This window comes from Microcaecilia unicolor, chromosome 9, assembly GCF_901765095.1.
Source record: "Microcaecilia unicolor chromosome 9, aMicUni1.1, whole genome shotgun sequence".
NCBI lineage: Eukaryota > Metazoa > Chordata > Amphibia > Gymnophiona > Siphonopidae > Microcaecilia > Microcaecilia unicolor.
The window spans coordinates 91,435,683-91,458,140 of record NC_044039.1 but is presented as its reverse complement, the minus strand read 5'-3'; the positions used below and the strand labels follow the sequence as shown (position 1 = coordinate 91,458,140).

General features: G+C 46.9%; 1 protein-coding gene across 1 annotated transcript in view; it reads left to right on the top strand.

The window, feature by feature from the left end:
* C2CD5 (C2 calcium dependent domain containing 5) overlaps nt 1-22,458 on the top strand; it is a 419,591-nt gene that overhangs the window by 277,383 nt on the left and 119,750 nt on the right. The window contains exon 18 of the mRNA XM_030214402.1: nt 18,776-18,839. Within this exon, the coding sequence (XP_030070262.1) occupies nt 18,776-18,839 (64 nt within the window). The remainder of the gene's footprint in view (nt 1-18,775; nt 18,840-22,458) is intronic.

Below are 22,458 nucleotides of genomic sequence, written 5' to 3'. Positions count from 1 at the left end.
CTGAGAGTAGCATTTCTTCTTGGCCATGTAAACATTTTTCTTTCTTTTTTTTTTTTTTTAATTTATTTATTGAATTTTAGTTTATAATCACATACAAGCCATGCAGTGATATTAGAAACAATTAGCAAAGAAAATACAGGAAACATAATCTATCCAGTAAAATTAAAAATACATTCGTCCGGAGGACCACGTGACGCTATGAGCTGAGCAAGACGTGACTTGCTCTAGCTCCGAGACTCACTCCCCCAGAACTGCTTAATTTGCAACAAAGCGGCGACTACCACCATCAACTAAGACTACAAGTGCGTATGGACAAATATATTAAGAAATCGCCAGGTGGTATGGCGCTGCGCACCGCAAAGAAAGAAAAAACTAAAGCGGGAGCCCTGGAAGGAGTTATGGCGGAAGGCCCGGGAATCACGGCAGCGCCATGCAACTTCACAGAACAGCAATTGGTCCAACTGACCTCTGCTATTGAAAAAGCTTGGGCTCCAAAGTGGTCGGCATTGCATGAAAAATTAGATCATTACCAGACTGCGGTGGATGGCTTAGGGATCAGGACGGGAGATCTAGAAGCCAGATTGGCGGCCCTCGAAGATGAGACACGTGGTTATGGGCCGGATATCCACAGTCTACAACAACAGCTGAAAGAGCAGAGTGCAAAGCTGGAGGACCTGCAGAACCACTCGCAAAGAAATAATGTTCGTATAGTTGGGCTTCCAGAACAATTGCCAGAACGCAACTTAGAAACCTGGCTTGAAAACTGGCTAGGAAAAGAACTGGCGCTCACGGATTCGTCCGGCTCGCTGGTAGTGGAACGGGCACACCGAATAGGGCGCAAGGTGGAAGCTAACAACAGGCCAAGAGTTGTGGTGGCGAAAATCCTCAATTATAAACACAAAATTGAAATATTACAAGGATTTAAACTAAAGAGAGACTCACTTAAATATGGCGGACGCAACATTTTGATTTTCCAAGACTACACAACGATGGTTCAGGAACAGCGTAAGAAGTTTCACCCGTTGTGCTCACAATTGATTGAGAAAAAGATAAAGTTTGCGTTACAATATCCCGCTAAGCTGCGGCTGCATATTCAAGATAAATGGCAAACTTTTGACAAAGTGGAGGAGGCACGAGCAGCTCTGGCGGACCACCAGTTGTTGGACAGTACTTAGAAAGGAAAGTGAGCATAACTGTGTAAGAATGCATAACTGATTGTGAGTAAGGCCGGTGCAAGGGAAAAGCGGGGAGAAAATATGATGTACAAGTATGGGGGAGGGGGTCTCAAAGCAAAGACACGTGGTTTTTACATTTTCGTGGGCATTGTGACCTGGGGAAATGTTTCGGGGTAGCATCACAGGATGGGGTAATGGGGAGCAGGGGGGGAGGTCGGGAGGGGAGCGGGAGGGGGAATGGGTAAGATATACACTAGTGTGGCTCGGCCAGAACAGAGATTTATATGGCACAGTATTTCCCCGAGGGCAGGACAGGGAAATGACAAAACCAAAGCGTGGGGCACATGGGATAGCAGACAAGAGTCAGACAGGGCGCCATGCGTTAGGGCATCACATACAATCTAGACCATGCCTGCGCGTATAATAACATGGAACGTGGGAGGGATCTCCTCTCCAATTAAACGGGCAAAAATACTTGCGGCCCTGCGGAGGCACGGAGCGGATATTGCCTGTTTACAAGAAACCCGCCTGTCGGTAGCAGAGCACAATAAATTAAAGAAATCCTGGGTTGGAGAGGTGTTTGCCAGTTCTCCCCAGGGCCACAAAGGTGGTATAGCAATCCTATTTAGAAAAGGCTTGTCGTACAGGGCCTCGTTGATAGCCACGGATCAGGCGGGGAGATACTTAATGTTAAAGGTATGGTTGCAAGGGATGGAAGTAAACTTATTGGTAATCTATGGGCCTAACAAATACGATCCTGAGTTTTACCAAACAATAATGAAGTTATGTAATCAAAATGGAAACCGCCCATTACTGATAGTGGGAGATTTAAATTTGGTAATGGATCCAGAACGGGACTGCACAAATCCAGGCTCCTCACATTATCAAGGACACAGAGGGGAGACACTGCCATGCTTAGTACGCGCACAGGACCTAGTTGACACATGGAGGGCCTTACACCCAACAGAAGTAGATTTCACACATAGATCTCGGGCTCATGGGACACAAGCCAGGCTGGATTACATGTTAATAACACGTGGAGAGTTTTATAGAGTGCAGAGGGCAATTATAGGACCGGAAGAAATATCTGACCACACTCCAGTATGGCTGGATCTGGAAACTAACATTGGGGAGTCGGGCGGGAAAAGATGGAGATTCCCGGCCTATCTGGTGGCAGACCCACAATTCCAAAAATATATTAACAAGAGGTGGGATGAATTTGTGACAGATAATGCGCAGCATGTGGACCAAGCGTCCCTATTTTGGTCGACCTCTAAGGCCGTCCTTCGGGGAGCCATTATAGCTTATGTCTCTCTTAAAAAGAAGAAGGTGGCAGCTAGTGTGCTTTTACTAGAAGCGCAACTGAGACGTGCGAAGAAGGCTTATGCGAGGAATCCAACCTCAATGAGGTTGGAGACTTTGAAAACCACACAGGTGTCCCTTAATACGTTACTGCATGAAAAAGAAACACACTCCCAACTGTATAAGAAGTATAGGCTAGAAAGATATGGCAACCGGCCGGGTCGCATGCTGGCACGGGCTATAAAGACCTGGAGCGGCCCAAGAACAATTGACGCGCTTAGAAATCGACAGGGTCAATTAACTAACAACCCAACACAAATTGCTAAAATTCTGGCTTCACACTTTGCCACTTTATACAAAAAAGAACAGTTAGAAAGCCCACAGAGGATTAAGATGTATTTGGCACAAGCTGGGCTTCCCAGGTTGACAGCTGAGGAACAGCAAGCCCTAAATGCCCCATTGACGGCGAAAGAATTGCAGGCAGTAATAAAAAAACTGAAGTCATACTCAGCGCCGGGGCCAGATGGATTTTCAGGTGAATATTTTAAGATGTTGCCACCGAGGGCCGGGGGGGCATTGATTGACTACTTCGAAGAGGTGATAGAAGGCGGCGAGTTGCCCCTGTACGCTAACACGTCCACGATTACTCTAATACCAAAGCCAGGTAAATCAAAAGAATTAGCAGAGTCGTACAGACCCATATCGTTATTGAATGTAGACATTAAAATACTAGCAAAACTTCTGGCGGAACGCATGGCCGCTGTCCTTCCCAGATTGATAGGACCTGATCAAGTGGGATTCGTTAGAAATAGGTCCTCGGTTTTAAATGTGCGGAAGGCCCTGGTGGCGATGGCCAGATGTCAGGAGAGGAGAGAGCCCGCGATGCTCCTGAGTCTGGACGCTGAAAAAGCTTTCGACAAAGTGAGTTGGGATTTCCTCTTTCAGACTCTGGAGCATCTGGGTTTTGGGGAATGGTTTGGGAAAGCAATAAAAACCTTGTACATTCAACCAAGGGCGGCAATACTGGCAAACGGGGCACTAAGTGAGGAATTTAAAATAGAACGTGGCACGAGACAGGGGTGCCCCTTATCCCCACTGTTGTTTGTGCTCACTTTGGAACCGCTACTGAGACAAATAAACAAAATAGAAGCCATAAAAGGAGTGAGTTTGGAAAGGCACCAACTCAAAGTACTAGCGTATGCTGATGACCTTTTGGTGATAATTACAGATGTTAAGCAGTCGCTTAATCCCCTCCTAGAGGTATTAGCCATGTATAGGCGGGTAGCGGGGTTTACCTTAAACTTGGATAAGTCCCAGGCTTTGTCAATCATCCCCGAATTGGCAGATAGAGAAGGGCATGGGTTCCCCTTTAAACAAGCAGACGGGGTACTCAAATATTTAGGGATATGGTTATCAGCGAATTTGGCTCAGGTTTACACACTTAACATACAACGACTACTGAGGGACACCGAACAGAATTTAAGGGGATGGGAGTCCTTGCCACTAAACTTATGGGGAAGAATAGCCCTGTATAATATGTGCATTATACCTAAATGGTTGTATGTGTTTCAATTGTTGCCTTTATTTCTGAGAAACAAAGAAGAACGTAGCCTGAACAAAATGTTAAGAAGGTTCCTATGGAAGGGGAAAAGAGCGCGACTACCACTGAGTACTCTGTGTACCCCAGAAGAATATGGTGGACTGGGATTAATTAGTATTAAAAATATAACAGCTGCTAGTGGGATGCGGCACATCAATGACTGGTTCCGCCAGACATCCTACTTCTCAAACACAGATTTGGAACTCAGCCTGCTTCCACAGACTCATTTTAGTAATTGTCTACATTCAGGAGGAGGAGACATTCCCGCGACACTGAGAGCCACAGGGATCATGAGTTCAGCAAAGGCGAATTGGAAATGGATATGCCGGTTGCACCAGTTCTCGCCCAAAGTGACCCCTTTCCTTTCTATTGTGAACAACCCTCAATTCATGCCAGGATGCATCTACCCAGCTTTTGGTAGATGGAAACAAAAAGGGATGACATAACTACTACAAGTGCTGACGTTGGAGGGCAAGCTCAAGACATTTTCAGATTTGAAGACAGAGTTTCTAATCCCTCCAAGAGACTACTTTCATTATGTACAGTTGCAACATTACATCATGACATTGCCATGGACAGACTTGACAGAGGACGTGCAAGAAGAATTGTCTTCAGCGTATTCTTTAAGAGCGCAGGATAAAGTACCATTGGCATTCCATCACCGCCACATAAAAGATATGACTCCAGAGGTGGATTATAAACGATTGGCAGAAAACTGGGGAAAAGATTTATCCACAGACATTACTGCAGACCTGCTCAAAGACTATATTCTGTCAATTAAGAGACGCTCAAAATATACAGTACATTGGGAAATCCAGTATAAAACTGCGATGCGGATGTACGTGGCGCCTAGAAGGGCGTTTCACATGGGTATGTCCCCTTGGGGGACGTGTCCAAAATGTGGAGTAGATGGAGCGACGCTGGGCCACATGCTGTGGTCCTGTAAAGGAATACAACAGTTCTGGAAAGTCATAATATCCCAGGTTTCTAAATTGTGGAAAGTGAAATGGCAGTTAGATGCGAGACTGTTGTTTGACCACTTCAGAGCGCCGTGGCGCACTGTGAAAGGACTGAAAGTATTCTTAGGAAAAACTGTCATAATAGCACAGCAATGCATAATGGCCAACTGGATTACAAATAAATGTCCGACTTTGCAAGAATGGAGGTTGCGCATGATCACTCTGATGCGAATGGAGAAGATGACAGTCAGGGATATTTCATCAAGGACTGGGGAGAACTGGCAGCAATGTTGGTGTTTATTTCTGAGTACACTGACCCCGGCGGCGAGAAGCCGACTTTTGAACAGATAACTATAAAGAGCCTGATCCACATTAGATTTAGTCAAGTTGATTTAGGATGCCAGGGAGAGAAGGGGGGGAAGGGGGGAATTCAAAGGGAAGGGATAGGGGTGGCAGGGGGGAGGGTGGGGTAAGGATGTGAGGGTTAACGGGAGAGAAAGGGGGGGGGGGGGGGGGAAAAGGAACTGGGAACCTGTTAGAAGGAATGATGTTAGCATGGTTATATTTGTAAAATGCTTAAGCTGTAACAAATGACTTATTATTCATAATGTTAATGTCTAGTTCCGTAATAAAAATGATTTAAATATAAAAAAAAAATACATTCGTCCACAACTTAAAGAAAACTAGACCCAGGAATTTATTTATTTATTTTTTTACATCAAACAACATAATGAGACACAATCCTTCCTCTAATGCTCAGCCCACCCTTACCGTGGATCTTTTCCTGGGAGCCCAACACGAACTTTTATTTCCTCTTTACCTTGAAGAAATTTCCGCAACTGTTGGGGCTCAAAGAACAAATGATTCTTACTCTCAAAAACTATCATGCAATTACAAGGAACATGTAGAAGAAAAGATGTCACTAGGGCCAAAATCCTAGGTTTCAAAGCCAAGAATTCTTGGTGTTTTTTTGAGAGTGCTTAGCCAAATCAGGAAAGATATGTATTTTTGAGCCCAAAAACTGTTTTTCCATATGTCTAAAGACGAAAAACATTATTGCAATCAAATTTGAAGGCAAAAGTAACAACCAAAGTTGTTCTCTGTGTGATGACTTCCAAAGAAGATTCCAGAAAATAAATTTGTTGCAGCTCCTTTAGCCTGTATGGCCTTCTTATCCAAATTCCTCCCCATAGAGAAATATTGGGCTTTAAGTATCGGTGGTAGTGATTCTGATTGTATATTCAGTGGTAATGATTCTGATGGTATATTCAATATCTCCATAAGATATTGTTTAAACATATCAATTGGGGCCATCAACGGTGATTTGTAAAATTAAGATGTCTCAGATTGCAACATCTAAGCTGATTCTCCAGATACTCCAATCTGCTGTGCTCAAAGGACTTATCTTTAACCAATGCATAGTCACCTGCTGCATTTGCTGCACATTATTTTCCAGAGAATTCAACTTGGTCACCTCTTGGTCTAGCTTCTCTGAATTAGCCACAACAACTTACTGACTTCATGGTAAACCTGGAGGACGTAATGGGGCAGTTCAGCAAACTGAAGAGTAGCAAATCTCCTGGACCGGATGATATTCATCCTAGATAGAACTGAAAAATGAGCTTGCGGAGCTACTGCTAGTGATATGCAATTTATCCTTAAAATCGAGCGTGGTACCGGAAGATTGGAGGGTGGCCAATGTAATGGGGAGATCAAGGAAATTATAGACCGGTGAGTCTGACGTCGGTGCCGGGGAAAATGGTAGAGGCTATTATTAAAAACAAAATTACAGAGCATATCCGAGGACATGGATTACTGAGACCGAGTCAGCACAGCTTTTGTGTGGGGAAATCTTGCCTGACCAATTTACTTCAATTCTTTGAAGGAGTAAACAAACATGTGGACAAAGGGGAGCCGGTTGGATTTTTAAAAGGCGTTTGACAAGGTACCTCATGAAAGGCTACAGAGGAAATTGGAGGGTCATGGGATAGGAGGAAAAGTCCTATTGTGAATTAAAAACTGGTTGAAGGATAGGAAACAGAGAGTGGGGTTAAATGGGCAGTATTCACAATGGAGAAGGGTAGTTAGTGGGGTTCCTCAGGGGTCTGTGCTAGGACCGCTGCTTTTTAATATATTTATAAATGATTTAGAGATGGGAGTAACTAGCGAGGTAATTCAATTTGCTGATGACACAAAGTTATTCAAAGTTGTTAACTCGCGACAGGATTGTGAAAAATTACAGAAGAACCTTACGAGACTGGGCGGCTAAATGGCAGATGACGTTTAATGTGAGCAAGTGCAAGGTGATGCATGTGGGAAAAAAGAACCCGAATTATAGCTACGTCATGCAAGGTTCCACGTTAGGAGTTACGGACCAAGAAAGGGAAGTGAGTGTCGTCGTCGATAATACACTGAAACCTTCTGCTCAGTGTGCTGCTGCAACTTGGAAAGCGAATAGAATATTGGGTATTATTAGGAAAGGTATGGAAAACAGGTGTGAGGATGTTATAATGCTGTTATATCGTTCCATGGTGTGACCACACCTTGAGTATTGTGTTCAATTCTGGTCGCCGCATCTCAAGAAAGATAGAGTGGAATTGGAAAAGGTGCAGCGAAGGGCGACTAAAATGATAGCGGGGATGGGACGACTTCCCTATGAAGAAAGACTAAGGAGGCTAGGGCTTTTCAGCTTGGAGAAGAGACGGCTGAGGGGAGACATGATAGAGATATATAAAATAACTAGTAAAAGAGGCCCGTTTCTGAGCAAATGAAACGGGCGCTAGCAAGGTTTTCGTCGCCAACACCCCCCCCCCCTGCCCAACCCCATCGTTGTTCTGGCATTGCTCCGCCCTCAACGTCATGACGTTTGACGCAAGGGCGGGGCCCAGAGCGATTTCGCAACCCCCCGCCTCCCTCCCTGTGAACCCCTTCGTTGTTCTGCCATCAAGGTTTTTGTCAGCAACACCCCCCCCCCCCCCGCCTCCCTCCCTCCCTGCCTGCCAACCCCTTCGTTGTTCTGGCATTGCTCCGCCCTCAATGTCATGACATTTGATGCAAGGGCGGGGCCCGGAGCGATTTCCCGCCTCCCTCCTTGCCAACCCCTTCGTTGTTCTGCCATTGCTCCGCCCTCGAGGGCGGGGGCCGGAGCGATTTTGGTGGCTTCACCACCACGAACCTTCGAACGTTTTTGAAGGAAGTCAGGGCTTGGCTTCACTGACGTCACTGTCTTCAGAACGTTGAGGGTGAGTTTTATATATATAGATGAGTGGAGTGGAACAGGTGGATGTGAAGCGTCTGTTCACGCTTTCCAAAAATACTAGGACTAGGGGGCATGCGATGAAACTACAGTGTAGTAAATTTAAAACAAATCGGAGAAAATTTTTCTTCACCCAACGCGTAATTAAACTCTGGAATTCGTTGCCGGAGAACGTGGTGAAGGCGGTTAGCTTGGCAGAGTTTAAAAGAGGGTTAGATGGTTTCCTAAAGGACAAGTCCATAAACCGCTACTAAATGGACTTGGGAAAAATCCACAATTCCGGGAATAACATGTATAGAATGTTTGTACGTTTGGGAAGCTTGCCAGGTGCCCTTGGCCTGGATTGGCCGCTGTCGTGGACAGGATGCTGGGCTGGATGGACCCTTGGTCTTTTCCCAGTGTGGCATTACTTATGTACTAACTTCAGAAAAAAATAGTTGAATCTGTAACAAATTTCTCAGAAAACTTCAGCAAGGAGTTATTCAAGCCCTGGATGGCAATCCAGAGCGACTGTAAAGTCACGGTACCTGGACTCTCAATGCCCCGGATCTCCAAATATGAAGCAGCCTTCTCCTTAAATTGCAAGATATCTTTCACAGCTTGTTGTGCTTGCTGCCTCCCCATATCAAAGTGAAAATCTCCAGCATGTCAGGGGAGTTCAAATCATCAGCGGGGGGGCCACACACCTGAACAGGGTTAGAACTACTCACCCCAACTGTAGGTAGGCTGCTTCCGGGTTGTGGCAAAGGTACACTTTTGACTGGGCTCAAAGAAGCCTGGTCTTCAGTTCTCTCTGCTACTGCTGCCACAGAGAGAGTAGAGAACTGGGACCCTCTCACCACCGGCAAAGTGGTCTGGCAGAGGTGCGGTACGGTCCACGGTGTAGAGGTTGGACCTGCTCACACCCTGCCTCTTGCCCATAACACTGATCCTAGACACGAGGGCTAACAACGCTAGAGCACCTTTAAGCGTGTCTCAACACAACGCCATCTTGGATCCTTGGCTTCCATGTAAACATTTTTCTTATAAAGGTTTGCCACACGTTTATTAGTTTAAATGTAGCTGCAAACTTCTGTGCTTCCTCCATATATGCTCATGCTGTTGCAGTTGGGTCTGCATGAGCCGGAGGTCTGTTGAGTACCAGCCACCATTTTTAGAACCACAAGTTTGCGTGGTCATCAGAAGTGCTACTGAGTACAGTACCTCCCAAAGGGCATTATCTAAAGTCTTTACCTGGACATCCTGGTAAAGAGTGGCATTGTCTACATTCAAAGATGCTACAAAAGCCAGAGGATATAAATCTCAGTCGAAGGTCTCACTTGCTTTTTGGTACAGAGTCAAGAAGGGGTGGAATAGGGTGATTAATGACCAACATCTATTGCAACAGGTGGTAATCAGAAAACGGAAAAGGAAATTGATTATGTGATGAAAATGATATAGTAGAATCAGTTTTGGTGAAAATTCCATCCGAGTGTGACCATCCTGATGGGTAGGCTGAATATTATGACGGATATGTCAGGTCACTGAAAAAAGTCAAAATTTCTCTACAGAGTGGTGCCTTAGGGTCACCAGTATGAATGTTTAAATCTTCTAAAACTAATAAATTAGCAGAATGTAGAGACTGTTGAGCAATAGCATCCAAAAGAACTGAAATGAAATTTATTGTAGGTAGTGGAGGATGATAAAAAGAAAAAAATCAAGAGAGACAGGAGCTAGGAGACAGAAAGGAAACATTCTATTCCTTCAAAAGAACTAGAAGGTTCTGGCTTGATCTTAAAACCAGGACGATAGATAATAACAAACCCTCTGCCTCTACTGCTAGTATCGAAGCAAGCATAAAAATGTATAACCCAGTGGAATTGTCTGAGTGAGATATGCAGATTCACCAGGTTGCAGCCATGTTTCAACTAAACAAAGAATATCCAGACCCTGAAAAGTTATCAAATTGTGCACCAAGAACTGCTTACCTTGAAGTGAGCAAATGTTACCTATACGCACGGTGTTATCCTGAGTGAACACTAAAGATAAAGACTGACAAGCAGGTTTTCTCCGAGGACAAGCAGGCTGCTTGTTCTCACTGATGGGTGACGTCCACGGCAGCCCCTCCAATCGAAACACTTTCTAGCAAAGTCCTTTGCTAGTCCTTGCGCGCCGATGCGCACCGCGCATGCGCGGCCGTCTTCCCGCCCGAACCGGCTCGTGCCGGCCAGTCTTCTTTTGTCCGCACTCGGTACGGTCGTGTTTCGCCGTTCGCGCCCCAAAGTTGACCTCGCGCGTCGTTTATCGACTTCGTTCTAAAAAAAAAAACAAAAAAGGTGTCGGAAGGAGACCTTTATGGTTTTCTCCCTTCCCGTACTTCTAGTTTTGCCCCGGTAAGTTTTCTTTCATCGTCGGGGTAGGCCCTATTTAGGCCTCGGTCGAATTTTTTTTTTCCCTTATTTTTGTGGTGCCATTTTCGCCATTTCGAGTTTTGATCTCGCCGGCGCGATTTTTCCGCCCATGACATCGAAGTCTTCCAGCGGCTTCAAGAAGTGCACCCAGTGCGCCCGGGTAATCTCGCTCACTGACAGGCACGCGTCGTGTCTTCAGTGTCTGGGGGCTGGGCACCGCCCGCAGGCCTGTAGTCTGTGTTCTCTTTTGCAAAAGCGGACTCAGGTAGCGAGATTAGCCCAGTGGAACGTTTTGTTCTCGGGCTCTTCATCGGCATCGGCACCGGGAGTATCGACTGCTTCGACGTCGCCGGCGCCTGGACCTTCATCTTCGCCCCCGATTGCATCGAGTGCATCGAGGCATCGGCCCTCTGCATCGGGGCGACATCGGAAGGCTGCGTCGGTGGTATGAGATCTCCTCGTCTGCTGATGTCGTCGGACGGTGGTGCTTCGTCTGGAGTGCAGGTGAGGGCTGTCCATTCCCCTGCTGGTGGCGGTGAGCCTTCAGGTGGGTCTCCCCCCATCCTGAGGGCTCCTGCGGTACAGCCCCCCCGAGACCGACCTCCTTCGGCCTCGGCCCCGAGGAAGAGACGGCTGGATTCTACGTCCTCCTCATCGGTGCCGGGAAGCTCCGGTGACATGCTTCGTCCCAAGAAGTCGAAGAAGCATCGTCACCGGTCCCCTTCCCGTGTCGGCACCGAGAGCTCTGGGTCGCCGAGGGAGTCGGCACCCAGTAGGCATCGACACCGAGAGGACCGCTCGCCCTCTGTTCAAGAGGTGTCGATGCGCTCCCCTTTGGACAGCCCGGAACAGCCTCCACGCCCGGAACAGACTCTGACATCGACGCCTGCATCGGCTTCCATGCCTTTTTCCACAGCCGCTCTGAACGAGAGTCTCCGGGCCGTTCTCCCAGAGATCCTGGGAGAGCTGTTGCACCCTACCCCTCCGGTACCGGGGGTGCTTGCGCCACCGGTACCATCGAGCGAGGCGCCGGCTGGCCCATTGCCCGAGGTGAGGTCTCCGACATCGGTGCCGCGTGCGGTACCAACTGCGGTAGCCTCCCAGGAAGGCTCCCTGACTACGTCGGTGGAGGGAGCTTCGCCGGTGCGGGCGAGGGAGTCTACCTCTCGACGCCCCCACCATGGCCGTGGTTCCACGGAGTCGAGCCGGGCACGGTTGCAGACACAGGTCCGTGAACTTGTGTCTGACACCGATGGTGAGGCCTCGTGGGAAGAGGAAGCAGACATCAGATATTTCTCTAATGAGGAGTCTGAGGGTCTTCCTTCTGATCCCACTCCCTCTCCTGAAAGGCAGCTTTCTCCTCCCGAGAGCCTGTCTTTCGCTTCCTTTGTCCGGGAGATGTCTACGGCCATCCCCTTCCCAGTGATTGTGGAGGACGAGCCCAGGGCTGAAATGTTTGAGCTCCTGGACTATCCTTCTCCACCTAAGGAAGCGTCCACAGTACCCATGCATCATGTCCTCAAAAAGACATTGCTGGCGAACTGGACCAAGCCATTAAGTAATCCCCACATCCCCAAGAAGATTGAGTCCCAGTACCGAATCCATGGGGACCCAGAGCTGATGCGCACTCAGTTGCCTCACGACTCTGGAGTTGTGGATTTGGCCCTAAAGAAGGCCAAGAGTTCTAGGGAGCATGCTTCGGCGCCCCCGGGCAAGGACTCTAGAACTTTAGACTCCTTTGGGAGGAAGGCCTACCATTCTTCTATGCTCGTGGCCAAAATTCAGTCGTACCAGCTCTACACGAGCATACATATGCGGAACAATATGCGGCAGTTGGCGGGCTTGGTGGACAAGCTCCCCCCTGAGCAAGCCAAGCCATTTCAGGAGGTGATCAGGCAGCTGAAGGCGTGCAGAAAATTCCTGGCCAGAGGGGTGTATGACACCTTTGATGTTGCGTCCAGGGCCGCTGCTCAAGGTGTGGTGATGCGCAGACTCTCATGGCTGCGTGCCTCCGACCTGGAGAATAGAATCCAGCAGCGGATTGCGGACTCGCCTTGCCGTGCGGATAATATTTTTGGAGAAAAAGTCGAGCAGGTGGTAGAGCAGCTCCACCAGCGGGACACCGCATTCGACAAGTTCTCCCGCCGGCAGCCTTCAGCCTCTACCTCTACAGGTAGAAGACTGTTCCCTACTCTTCTGGCAAGCGTAGGTACAATCCTCCTTCTCGACAGCCTGCGGCCCAGGCTAAGCCCCAGCGCGCTCGCTCTCGTCAGCAGCGTGCGACTCAGCAAGGCCCCTCGGCTCCCCAGCAAAAGCGAGGGACGAGCTTTTGACTAGCTCCAGCAGAGCATAGCCGACATCCAAGTGTCAGTGCTGGGCGACCTGCCAGTCGGAGGGAGGTTGAAAGCTTTTCACCAAATGTGGCCTCTCATAACCTCCGATCAGTGGGTTCTCCAAATAGTCCGGCAAGGATACACCCTCAATTTGGCCTCAAAACCTCCAAATTGTCCACCGGGAGCTCAGTCTTACAGCTTCCAACACAAGCAGGTACTTGCAGAGGAACTCTCCGCCCTTCTCAGCGCCAATGCGGTCGAGCCCGTGCCATCCGGGCAAGAAGGGCTGGGATTCTATTCCAGGTACTTCCTTGTGGAAAAGAAAACAGGGGGGATGCGTCCCATCCTTGACCCAAGGGCCCTGAACAAATATCTGGTCAAAGAAAAGTTCAGGATGCTTTCCCTGGGCACCCTTCTCCCCATGATTCAAGAAAACGACTGGCTATGCTCTCTGGACTTGAAGGACGCCTACACGCACATCCCGATACTGCCAGCTCACAGACAGTATCTACGATTTCAGCTGGGCACACGTCACTTCCAGTACTGTGTGCTACCCTTTGGGCTCGCCTCTGCGCCCAGAGTGTTCACCAAGTGCTTGGCTGTAGTAGCAGCGGCACTTCGCAGACTGGGGGTACACGTCTTCCCATATCTCGACGATTGGCTGGTGAAGAACACATCCGAGGCAGGAGCCCTGCAGTCCATGCAGATGACTATTCGCCTTCTGGAGCTACTGGGGTTTGTGATAAATTATCCAAAGTCCCATCTTCTCCCAGTGCAGAAACTCGAATTCATAGGAGCTCTGCTGGATTCTCGGACGGCTCGCGCCTACCTCCCAGAGACGAGAGCCAACAACTTGTTGTCCCTCGTCTCGTGGGTGCGGGCGTCCCAGCAGATCAGAGCTCGGCAGATGTTGAGATTGCTGGGCCACATGGCCTCCACAGTTCATGTGACTCCCATGGCCCGCCTTCACATGAGATCTGCTCAATGGACCCTAGCTTCCCAGTGGTTTCAGGCTGCTGGGGATCTAGAAGAAGTGATCCACCTGTCCAAGAGTTTTCTCAAATCCCTGTATTGGTGGACGATTTGGTCCAATTTGACTCTGGGACGTCCTTTCCAAATTCCTCAGCCACAAAAAGTGCTGACTACGGATGCGTCTCTCCTGGGGTGGGGAGCTCATGTCGATGGGCTTCACACCCAAGGAAGCTGGTCCCTCCAGGAACGCGATCTGCAGATCAATCTTCTGGCGTTGCGAGCGGTCTGGAACGCTCTGAAGGCTTTCAGAGATCGGCTGTCCCACCAAATTATCCAAATTCAGACAGACAACCAGGTTGCCATGTATTACATCAACAAGTAGGGGGGCACCGGATCTCGCCCCCTGTGTCAGGAAGTCGTCAGCATGTGGCTCTGGGCTCGCCGTCACGGCATGGTGCTCCAAGCCACATATCTGGCAGGCGTAAACAACAGTCTGGCCGACAGGTTGAGCAGGATTATGCAACCCCATGAGTGGTCGCTCAGTTCCCGTGTAGTGCGACAGATCTTCCAGGTGTGGGGCACCCCCTTGGTAGATCTCTTCGCATCTCGAGCCAACCACAAAGTCCCTCAGTTCTGTTCCAGGCTTCAGGCCCACAACAGACTGGCATCGGATGCCTTCCTCCTGGACTGGGGGGAGGGTCTGCTGTATGCTTATCCTCCCATACCTCTGGTGGGGAAGACTTTGTTGAAACTCAAGCAAGACCGAGGCACCATGATTCTGATTGCTCCTTTTTGGCCGCGTCAGATCTGGTTCCCTCTTCTTCTGGAGTTGTCCTCCGAAGAACCGTGGAGATTGGAGTGTTTTCCGACCCTCATCACACAGGACGAAGGGGCGCTTCTGCATCCCAGCCTCCGGTCCCTGGCTCTCACGGCCTGGATGTTGAGAGCGTAGACTTTGCCTCTTTGGGTCTGTCAGAGGGTGTCTCCCGCATCTTGCTTGCTTCCAGGAAAGATTCCACTAAGAGGAGTTACTTCTTTCTATGGAGGAGGTTTGCCGTCTGGTGTGACAGCAAGGCCCTAGATCCTCGCTCTTGTCCTACACAGACCCTGCTTGAATACCTTCTGCACTTGTCTGAGTCTGGTCTCAAGACCAACTCTGTAAGGGTTCACCTTAGTGCAATCAGTGCATACCATTACCGTGTGGAAGGTAAGCCGATCTCAGGACAGCCTTTAGTTGTTCGCTTCATGAGAGGTTTGCTTTTGTCAAAGCCCCCTGTCAAGCCTCCTACAGTGTCATGGGATCTCAATGTCGTTCTCACCCAGCTGATGAAACCTCCTTTTGAGCCACTGAATTCCTGCCATCTGAAGTACTTGACCTGGAAGGTTATTTTCTTGGTGGCAGTTACTTCAGCTCGTAGAGTCAGTGAGCTTCAGGCCCTGGTAGCCCAGGCCCCTTACACCAAATTTCATCATAACAGAGTAGTCCTCCGCACTCACCCTAAGTTCTTGCCAAAGGTTGTGTCGGAGTTCCATCTGAACCAGTCAATTGTCTTGCCAACATTCTTTCCCCGTCCTCATTCCTGCCCTGCTGAACGTCAGCTGCACACATTGGACTGCAAAAGAGCATTGGCCTTCTATCTGGAGCGGACACAGCCCAACAGGCAGTCCGCCCAATTGTTTGTTTCTTTTGATCCCAACAGGAGGGGAGTGGCTGTAGGAAAACGCACCATATCTAATTGGCTAGCAGATTGCATTTCCTTCACTTACGCCCAGGCTGGGCTGGCTCTTGAGGGTCATGTCACGGCTCATAATGTTAGAGCCATGGCAGCGTCGGTAGCCCACTTGAAGTCAGCCACTATTGAAGAGATCTGCAAAGCTGCGACGTGGTCATCTGTCCACACATTCACATCTCATTACTGCCTGCAGCAGGATACTCGACGCCACAGTCGGTTCGGGCAGTCAGTGCTTCAGAATCTGTTCAGGGTTTAGAATCCAACTCCACCCCCCTAGGCCCAATATTTGTTCTGTTCCAGGCTGCACTCTCAGTTAGTTGGTAAATTTTTTAGGTCAATCTCAGTTATGTCCTCGCCTTTGCGAGGCCCAATTGACCATGGTGGTTGTTTTGAGTGAGCCTGGGGGCTAGGGATACCCCATCAGTGAGAACAAGCAGCCTGCTTGTCCTCGGAGAAAGCGAATGCTACATACCTGTAGAAGGTATTCTCCGAGGACAGCAGGCTGATTGTTCTCACAAACCCGCCCGCCTCCCCTTTGGAGTTGTGTCTTCCCTTCTCTTTGTCTTGCTACATATGAGACTGGCCGGCACGAGCCGGTTCGGGCGGGAAGACGGCCGCGCATGCGCATCGGCGCGCGAGGGCTAGCAAAGGCTTTTGCTAGTGAAGATTCCGATTGGAGGGTCTGCCGTGGACGTCACCCATCAGTGAGAACAATCAGCCTGCTGTCCTCGGAGAATACCTTCTACAGGTATGTAGCATTCGCTTAAGAGGAACCGATGGTACTGGGCTATCCGGAATGGTGGTACAGGATAGCGTTGACCCCAAAATATAGGAATACAGGCCTCAGGGGGCATTAAGGGGTTTCAGGGAGAGAAAGTAAAGCAGCTCCACACAAATAAAAAAGGAGGAATGTTGTAGCAGCTCCTGGAGTGTTAAATGAGGAGATCCCACAAAGGTAAAAATCCAGGAAAAACACCTTTATTGACACCGTATAGACCTGACACGGGGCAGTGTTTCGGCGGGATCTGTCTACCTGCCTGAGGGTTAAAGGAACACTGGTTGATAAATAATGTTGTGAACATGTAGTCCTGGAGTAATAGCATGTATAGAAAATAATGAATGCAGTGACAAAAAGTAACAGAGAACTTTAAAAGTATCACAGGGTGCCACAGCGTAGTTCTGACACACTTCCCTTTCATTTGGAATGGTATTTATCATCAACCAGTGTTCCATTTGACCCCTGAGGCAGGTGGGTAGGTCCAGTCGAAACACGACCCTGTGTTAGGTCTATACTTGTCTCAATAAAGATGTTTGTCCTGGATGTTTACCCGTGTGGGATCTCCTCATTTAACACTCCCGGTGCTGCTACTTGTGTTACCATCTCTACTTTTACTGATATCCTTGGATTTCCATAGAGGTGTTTTTTCTGTTGTTGTTTGCCCTAGAAATTTAAATACCCATTACTGGCAATAAGTAAAAAGCTGACAGGGTGTGCACAAAGGAGCAGGTCATGCTCCTTGTGAGTGTTCCTTTGGTGTTCACCACAGTAAACAATTGGTTTTAAGTGTGGTGTTGTGATGTAGGGAAGTAGGTGGGGCAATAAAGTTTGTGACTCAGCCCAAAAGAAGAGCATGACTTGGGAAGTGATTGTATCTGATGATTTTAAGGTGGCCAAACAGGTAGAAAAAGTGACAGCAAAAGCCAGAAGGATACTTCAGTGCATAGGGAGTGGAATGGCCATCGGGAAAAAGGAGGTGATAGTGCCCTGTATAAGTCTCTCATGAGGCTCCATTTAGAGTAATGTGTACAATTACGGAGATCACACCTTCAAAAAGATATAAACAAGATGGAGTTGTTGCAGAAGGCAGCTACTAGAATGGTCAGTGGTCTTTGTTATAAAGCATATGGGGACAGACTTAAAGATCTCAATATGTATACTTTGGAAGAAAGGTGGGAGAGGGGAGATATGATAGAGACGTTTAAATACTTTTGTGGCATTAATGCAGGGAGGCAAATCTCTTTCAATAAAAAGGAAAGTCTGGAAGGAGAGGACATAGGATGAAGTTAAAAGCGGATAGACTAAGGAGTAACCTAAAGAAATACTTCTTTATGAAAAGGGTGGTGGATGCATGGATTGCACCTGAATTCAAGAAAGCATGGGACAAACACTTAGTATGTCTTAGGGATAGGAAGAGATAGTAGATGGTATGGATGGGCAGACTGGATAGGTCATATGGCTTGTATCTGCTATCATTTTCTGTGTTTCTATGAATTATGCTTTGGAAATGATGAGGGCACAGCTGGCTGTAAAATTTTATTCTAAATGTAGCTAGTTCACTTATTCACTGTTCACTGATAAGTTAAATGATCAGATAGAAAATCCCTTTCAATATATGGGTAATACTAAGTTTGAAATCGCAAGCATCTTAGCTAAGCAGGATTCATTTTTTAAATGATATATTGAAGAAATGGTTTGAAGTACGATGAAATTCGTCAATGATACATGCAAAGAACAATACTTAGGAATGAAATATCAGGTTTATTAATACAGAAATAAGATTGTCTAGGCCAGTGTTTCTCAAGCCAGTCTAGGGATACCTCCTAGTCAATCTGATTTTCAGGATGCTTCCAGTGCATGAGAGAGATTTGTATGCAATTATGGCAAGCCATGCAGATCAGTTTCATGCATACTCATTGTGGATATCCTGAAAACCAGTGTGGCTTAAGAAGCATTGCTATAGTCAATCATTCTTAAACAAATATCTCTTTTGTGGCTTTTTAAAATTTGATTGTTCAAACTTTACAGAAACTGAACAAATACATCTTTGAATGATTGGATGCTGGATTAGATGACCTGATGAGCTCCTTCTAGTTCTTCTTGTCTATGGCTTTATAATAAGTTATTTCACTTTTGTATCTTCCCCTGCTAGTCACCTTTTCTCCTCTCTATATACTTTAGTGAGAGGGCACTATTTACAGTAACCTCTATTTTTCTGTTTTGTAAATGTAGATTGCCACATTATTACTTTTTAACATTCAGTATGATTGCTTTCAGATTGATGATGCAGATGCCTTGGAGGATGTACATGCCTTATTGACAGATATTCCACCACCTTTAGGTATGGTTGACTTTCATGTTACTTTTCTGCTAACACCATGTGGCTTTTGTCTTAAGAGAAATTTTGGATCCTTAGTGTCGGCATCAGACCAGTCCAGAAACGTATTGGTCTGTTCCTCTCGACCAGTAGGTAGAAATAGAGAATACAGAATTGTGAGCTGTGTCCTGTAAGGGCACTGTGCAGTTGTACCAGCTCAGTATTTCTCTCTCTCCAGCAGGTGATATATGGTTCTCTTCAGCTTTAGGCTAGTTGGCTGAGGCCTGCTCCTTTTCCAGTATTACTGGTTACATTTGATCTAGGGTGTAGCAGGTCCATATCCGTAGCTAGTTGAGGATACCAAGAGGGATTTAGGTTCTCCACCCCCTTCCTTCCCACTTCAGGGTCAGTGATTCACTGTCCATTAAAAAAAAAAAAATTGAGGGAGGCAACAGCTTTGCAGAAGTGAAGTGCCATCAATTTTGGCTACAAGAGCTGAATTTCTGAGAGCTGTGTGCAGGGAAAGATTTGTTTCAGCCACAAAGCACCGGTATGGTAAGGTGCAGTTTCCTTTTCCTTTCTCTGCTGCTCAATACCCCAGAAGAGTCCAGTTTCCAGCCTTGTAGTTCCCAGCCCTCAGCGTTTGGCTGCCTTACCTGAGGAGACTTCCATCACTTTCTCAATGGTTTTCAAGGGTGAGGCATCGGCCACAGCAGGAGTCCCTCATGGTGTGGGGCACAAAGGGGGCTTCTGGACACCATTCCTCTTGCTGCATGTCTGTTGGTTCTGCACAGCCAGGCCAACTTGAAGGGGCAGCTGAGTGTACAGGGGGTGTTGTGGAACATGTTCATGTGCCTCACAATCATCCTGTGGTTTCCTCACAGAAACTGTGGCCCTCTTGACTCCTCGCAATGTTGATCCTGCTTAGCTTGTCCCTCAGTAATTGTTTTATCAAATTAAAGTCTGGTTAATAGACCCTCTCTGGGTCTGTCTAGTTCTATGTGGTAGATTGGATGGTTTAGAAGAGTGGGATTCAGAGTTTGTAACAACTTCCAATAAATAAAATATGTAGAATTCAAGGGTCTTCTTGTCTTCCACTGGAATTCTTCACAAGATATAATAAATAGAAATAAAACAAAACATAGAAAAGAAAATAAGATGATACCTTTTTTATTGGAATAATTTAATACATTTTTGATTAACTTTCAAAGGTAATTCTTCAGATCAGAAATAAGCAAATGTTTACAAATATCACAATATATATACGTGAAACACTGATTTGAAGAAGGCTAATCAAAAATGTATTTAGTTCAATAAAAAAGGTATCATCTTATTTTCTTTTTTATGTTTTGTTTTATTTCTGTTTATTACCTTTATAAGTGGATTAGCACATCTACCACATCACTTCACAAAAGATTAAACCAAATTAAATATGGAGGAAAAAGCCTAAGATCAATCGTCTTCACAAAAAACCTCCATTATATTTCTGTCTCTAACCTTCAATCATTTTCAATTCAAATTGTTAGTGGAGCATTAAATTTTATAACTTTTAAACTGAATTAAGGAACTCAGCTGTTTTTAATAACTCCCATTGATCCATCCAACATTGGCCATTGTTTTGCAATATTCTACCACTACTTCAGGGACTACAAACTGGACCATTTAGAATAAAACCAGATCAGCTTATTTTCACAATTCAGATTATCTAAACAAATAGAAACTTACTTAAAAGAGTTTCAGCAGCTTTTCCTTCAGCTGCTACAGAAAATGTTGTCTCATTGTTTTATAAATCTTTCAGCCTATCAGAAGGCTGAGTTATTCATGATTGAATAATCACATGCTGTCTGTTTTCTACTAGGAGCCTTTTTGATTGGTTAGATAGGTGTCCATCTCAACAAAGCCAATTATTGACTCTTCTGGATAGACAAGGGAAGACCAATCATTCACTTGGATCTCTAACAGTATAAACTCAAGCATAGCAAATGCGCTCATGTTAAATCTAAAAATCTTCTAGTAGAGGGCAAGTGGATGTCAAAACCTATCTCATGAAAATCTGTTATTCCTCCTAAATCGTAAAGGTGTCAACAAAAATAGAACCAATCAGTATCATAATTTAAAACTGTTTTACAGAGTTTAGTATAAAGATCCAATACTGTTCTCTTTGCAGAAGCTTTCTACGGCGATCCCCTCCTCAGGGATTATATGGTATATTATCCAGAATGGAACAACATAAATAATCATGATCAAATGCTATACAGTGTTCAATGAGAGAGGCACTTCTTTCTTAGATGTCTGAATCACACTACGATGTTCCGCCATATGAATTTTGAACATCTTTGAAGTCTTTCCCACATATTTTTTTTGGCATGGACATAGAATACAATAATCAACAAATTCTGTACCACAGGTAGTTTGGCGTTTAAAAAAAGTATTGATATCAGTCCATAGGGTTCACAAAAAAAGAAAAGAAATGAACAATGTAATATCACAAGTAAGGCAATTATTAAAGGAAGAGAGACGGTATCATCGTAGCTCTTTTGCCAGTTGGTGTCCGGAGAACTGAAGGACTCCATTGCCCTTTCAGATTTGGGCACCTGTAATCTCTACAGCAAATGCTTCAGGGGTGTCTAATAGGTCTCCCTCCCTGGTGTGGCAGATATCATGTTTGAAGGACTCCCTGGAGAAAGGTGAATTTCTTCCAGATGAGGCAGGAGAGTCTACAATTGGTGTTGTTGTTGCCAAGTCTTTGGACATATAAAATATGTCTTTCTCTTCCTTTCAGGGTCCTGTGGCTCCCAGAGACCCAATTGTGGAAGGCACCAGGGCATTTCCCATGCACCAATCCATTCAGACTCTCATAAGCGTTGAATGGGACACTCTAGAGATGGGGCTCTGGGCTGCATGAGCCATGGCTAAGCTCTATCTTTAGTCCAAGAGAAAAGAATAAGCTGTAGCACTCTGGTTATGATTATTACTATGAAGACAGCCATCTTGGTCGAAAGAGGAACTGCCCTCAAAGACCTCCAAAACCGCAGAGTATAGTTTTCCTTGAAGTGGTCTTTTGAAGTAGCAGCATTGTCACTGCAGGCTTTTGTATGTGGTGCATATGTTGCCAGAGCTGACCTTTGCTGGGTGCAGTGTTTGGGCACGTTCGAAACATAAGTGAATGCCACGTTGCCAGATGATCTTGGGGGTTAAAATGGCTGCTGACTAAGGGTCACGGAGCTGCTGCTCCAGAGACCCTTGCTGAAATGAGGTAACCGCTTGGCCATCGAACCCGCTAACGGAGGCTGCCGTTGGGTTAGGGGGCATCCCCAGTACACCGGCGAGCTTCCCCCGGACGAGCCAGCGCTGGAACCGTCTGAGGCTCCCTCCCTGCCTTGTGGCGAATGGACGGAAGCAGCGGCCCGAGAGCATCATGACCAACTCACAACGGCCCTCCCAGTCAGACCGGTACCGAGAGCAGCTCCCGACGCCCACCCACAGCCTGGCATCACCGGCGGCGTCACCCTGCATGCACTGCACGTTGAAGCGAGCGGCCGGCCCCCGCCGCTGATGAAGGAGAGATGGACAGAGAAAAGAAGCGATCGCGCGGCTGTGTGCAGGGAGGCAGTTAGGAGGAGCAGACCGACGGGACATCGAG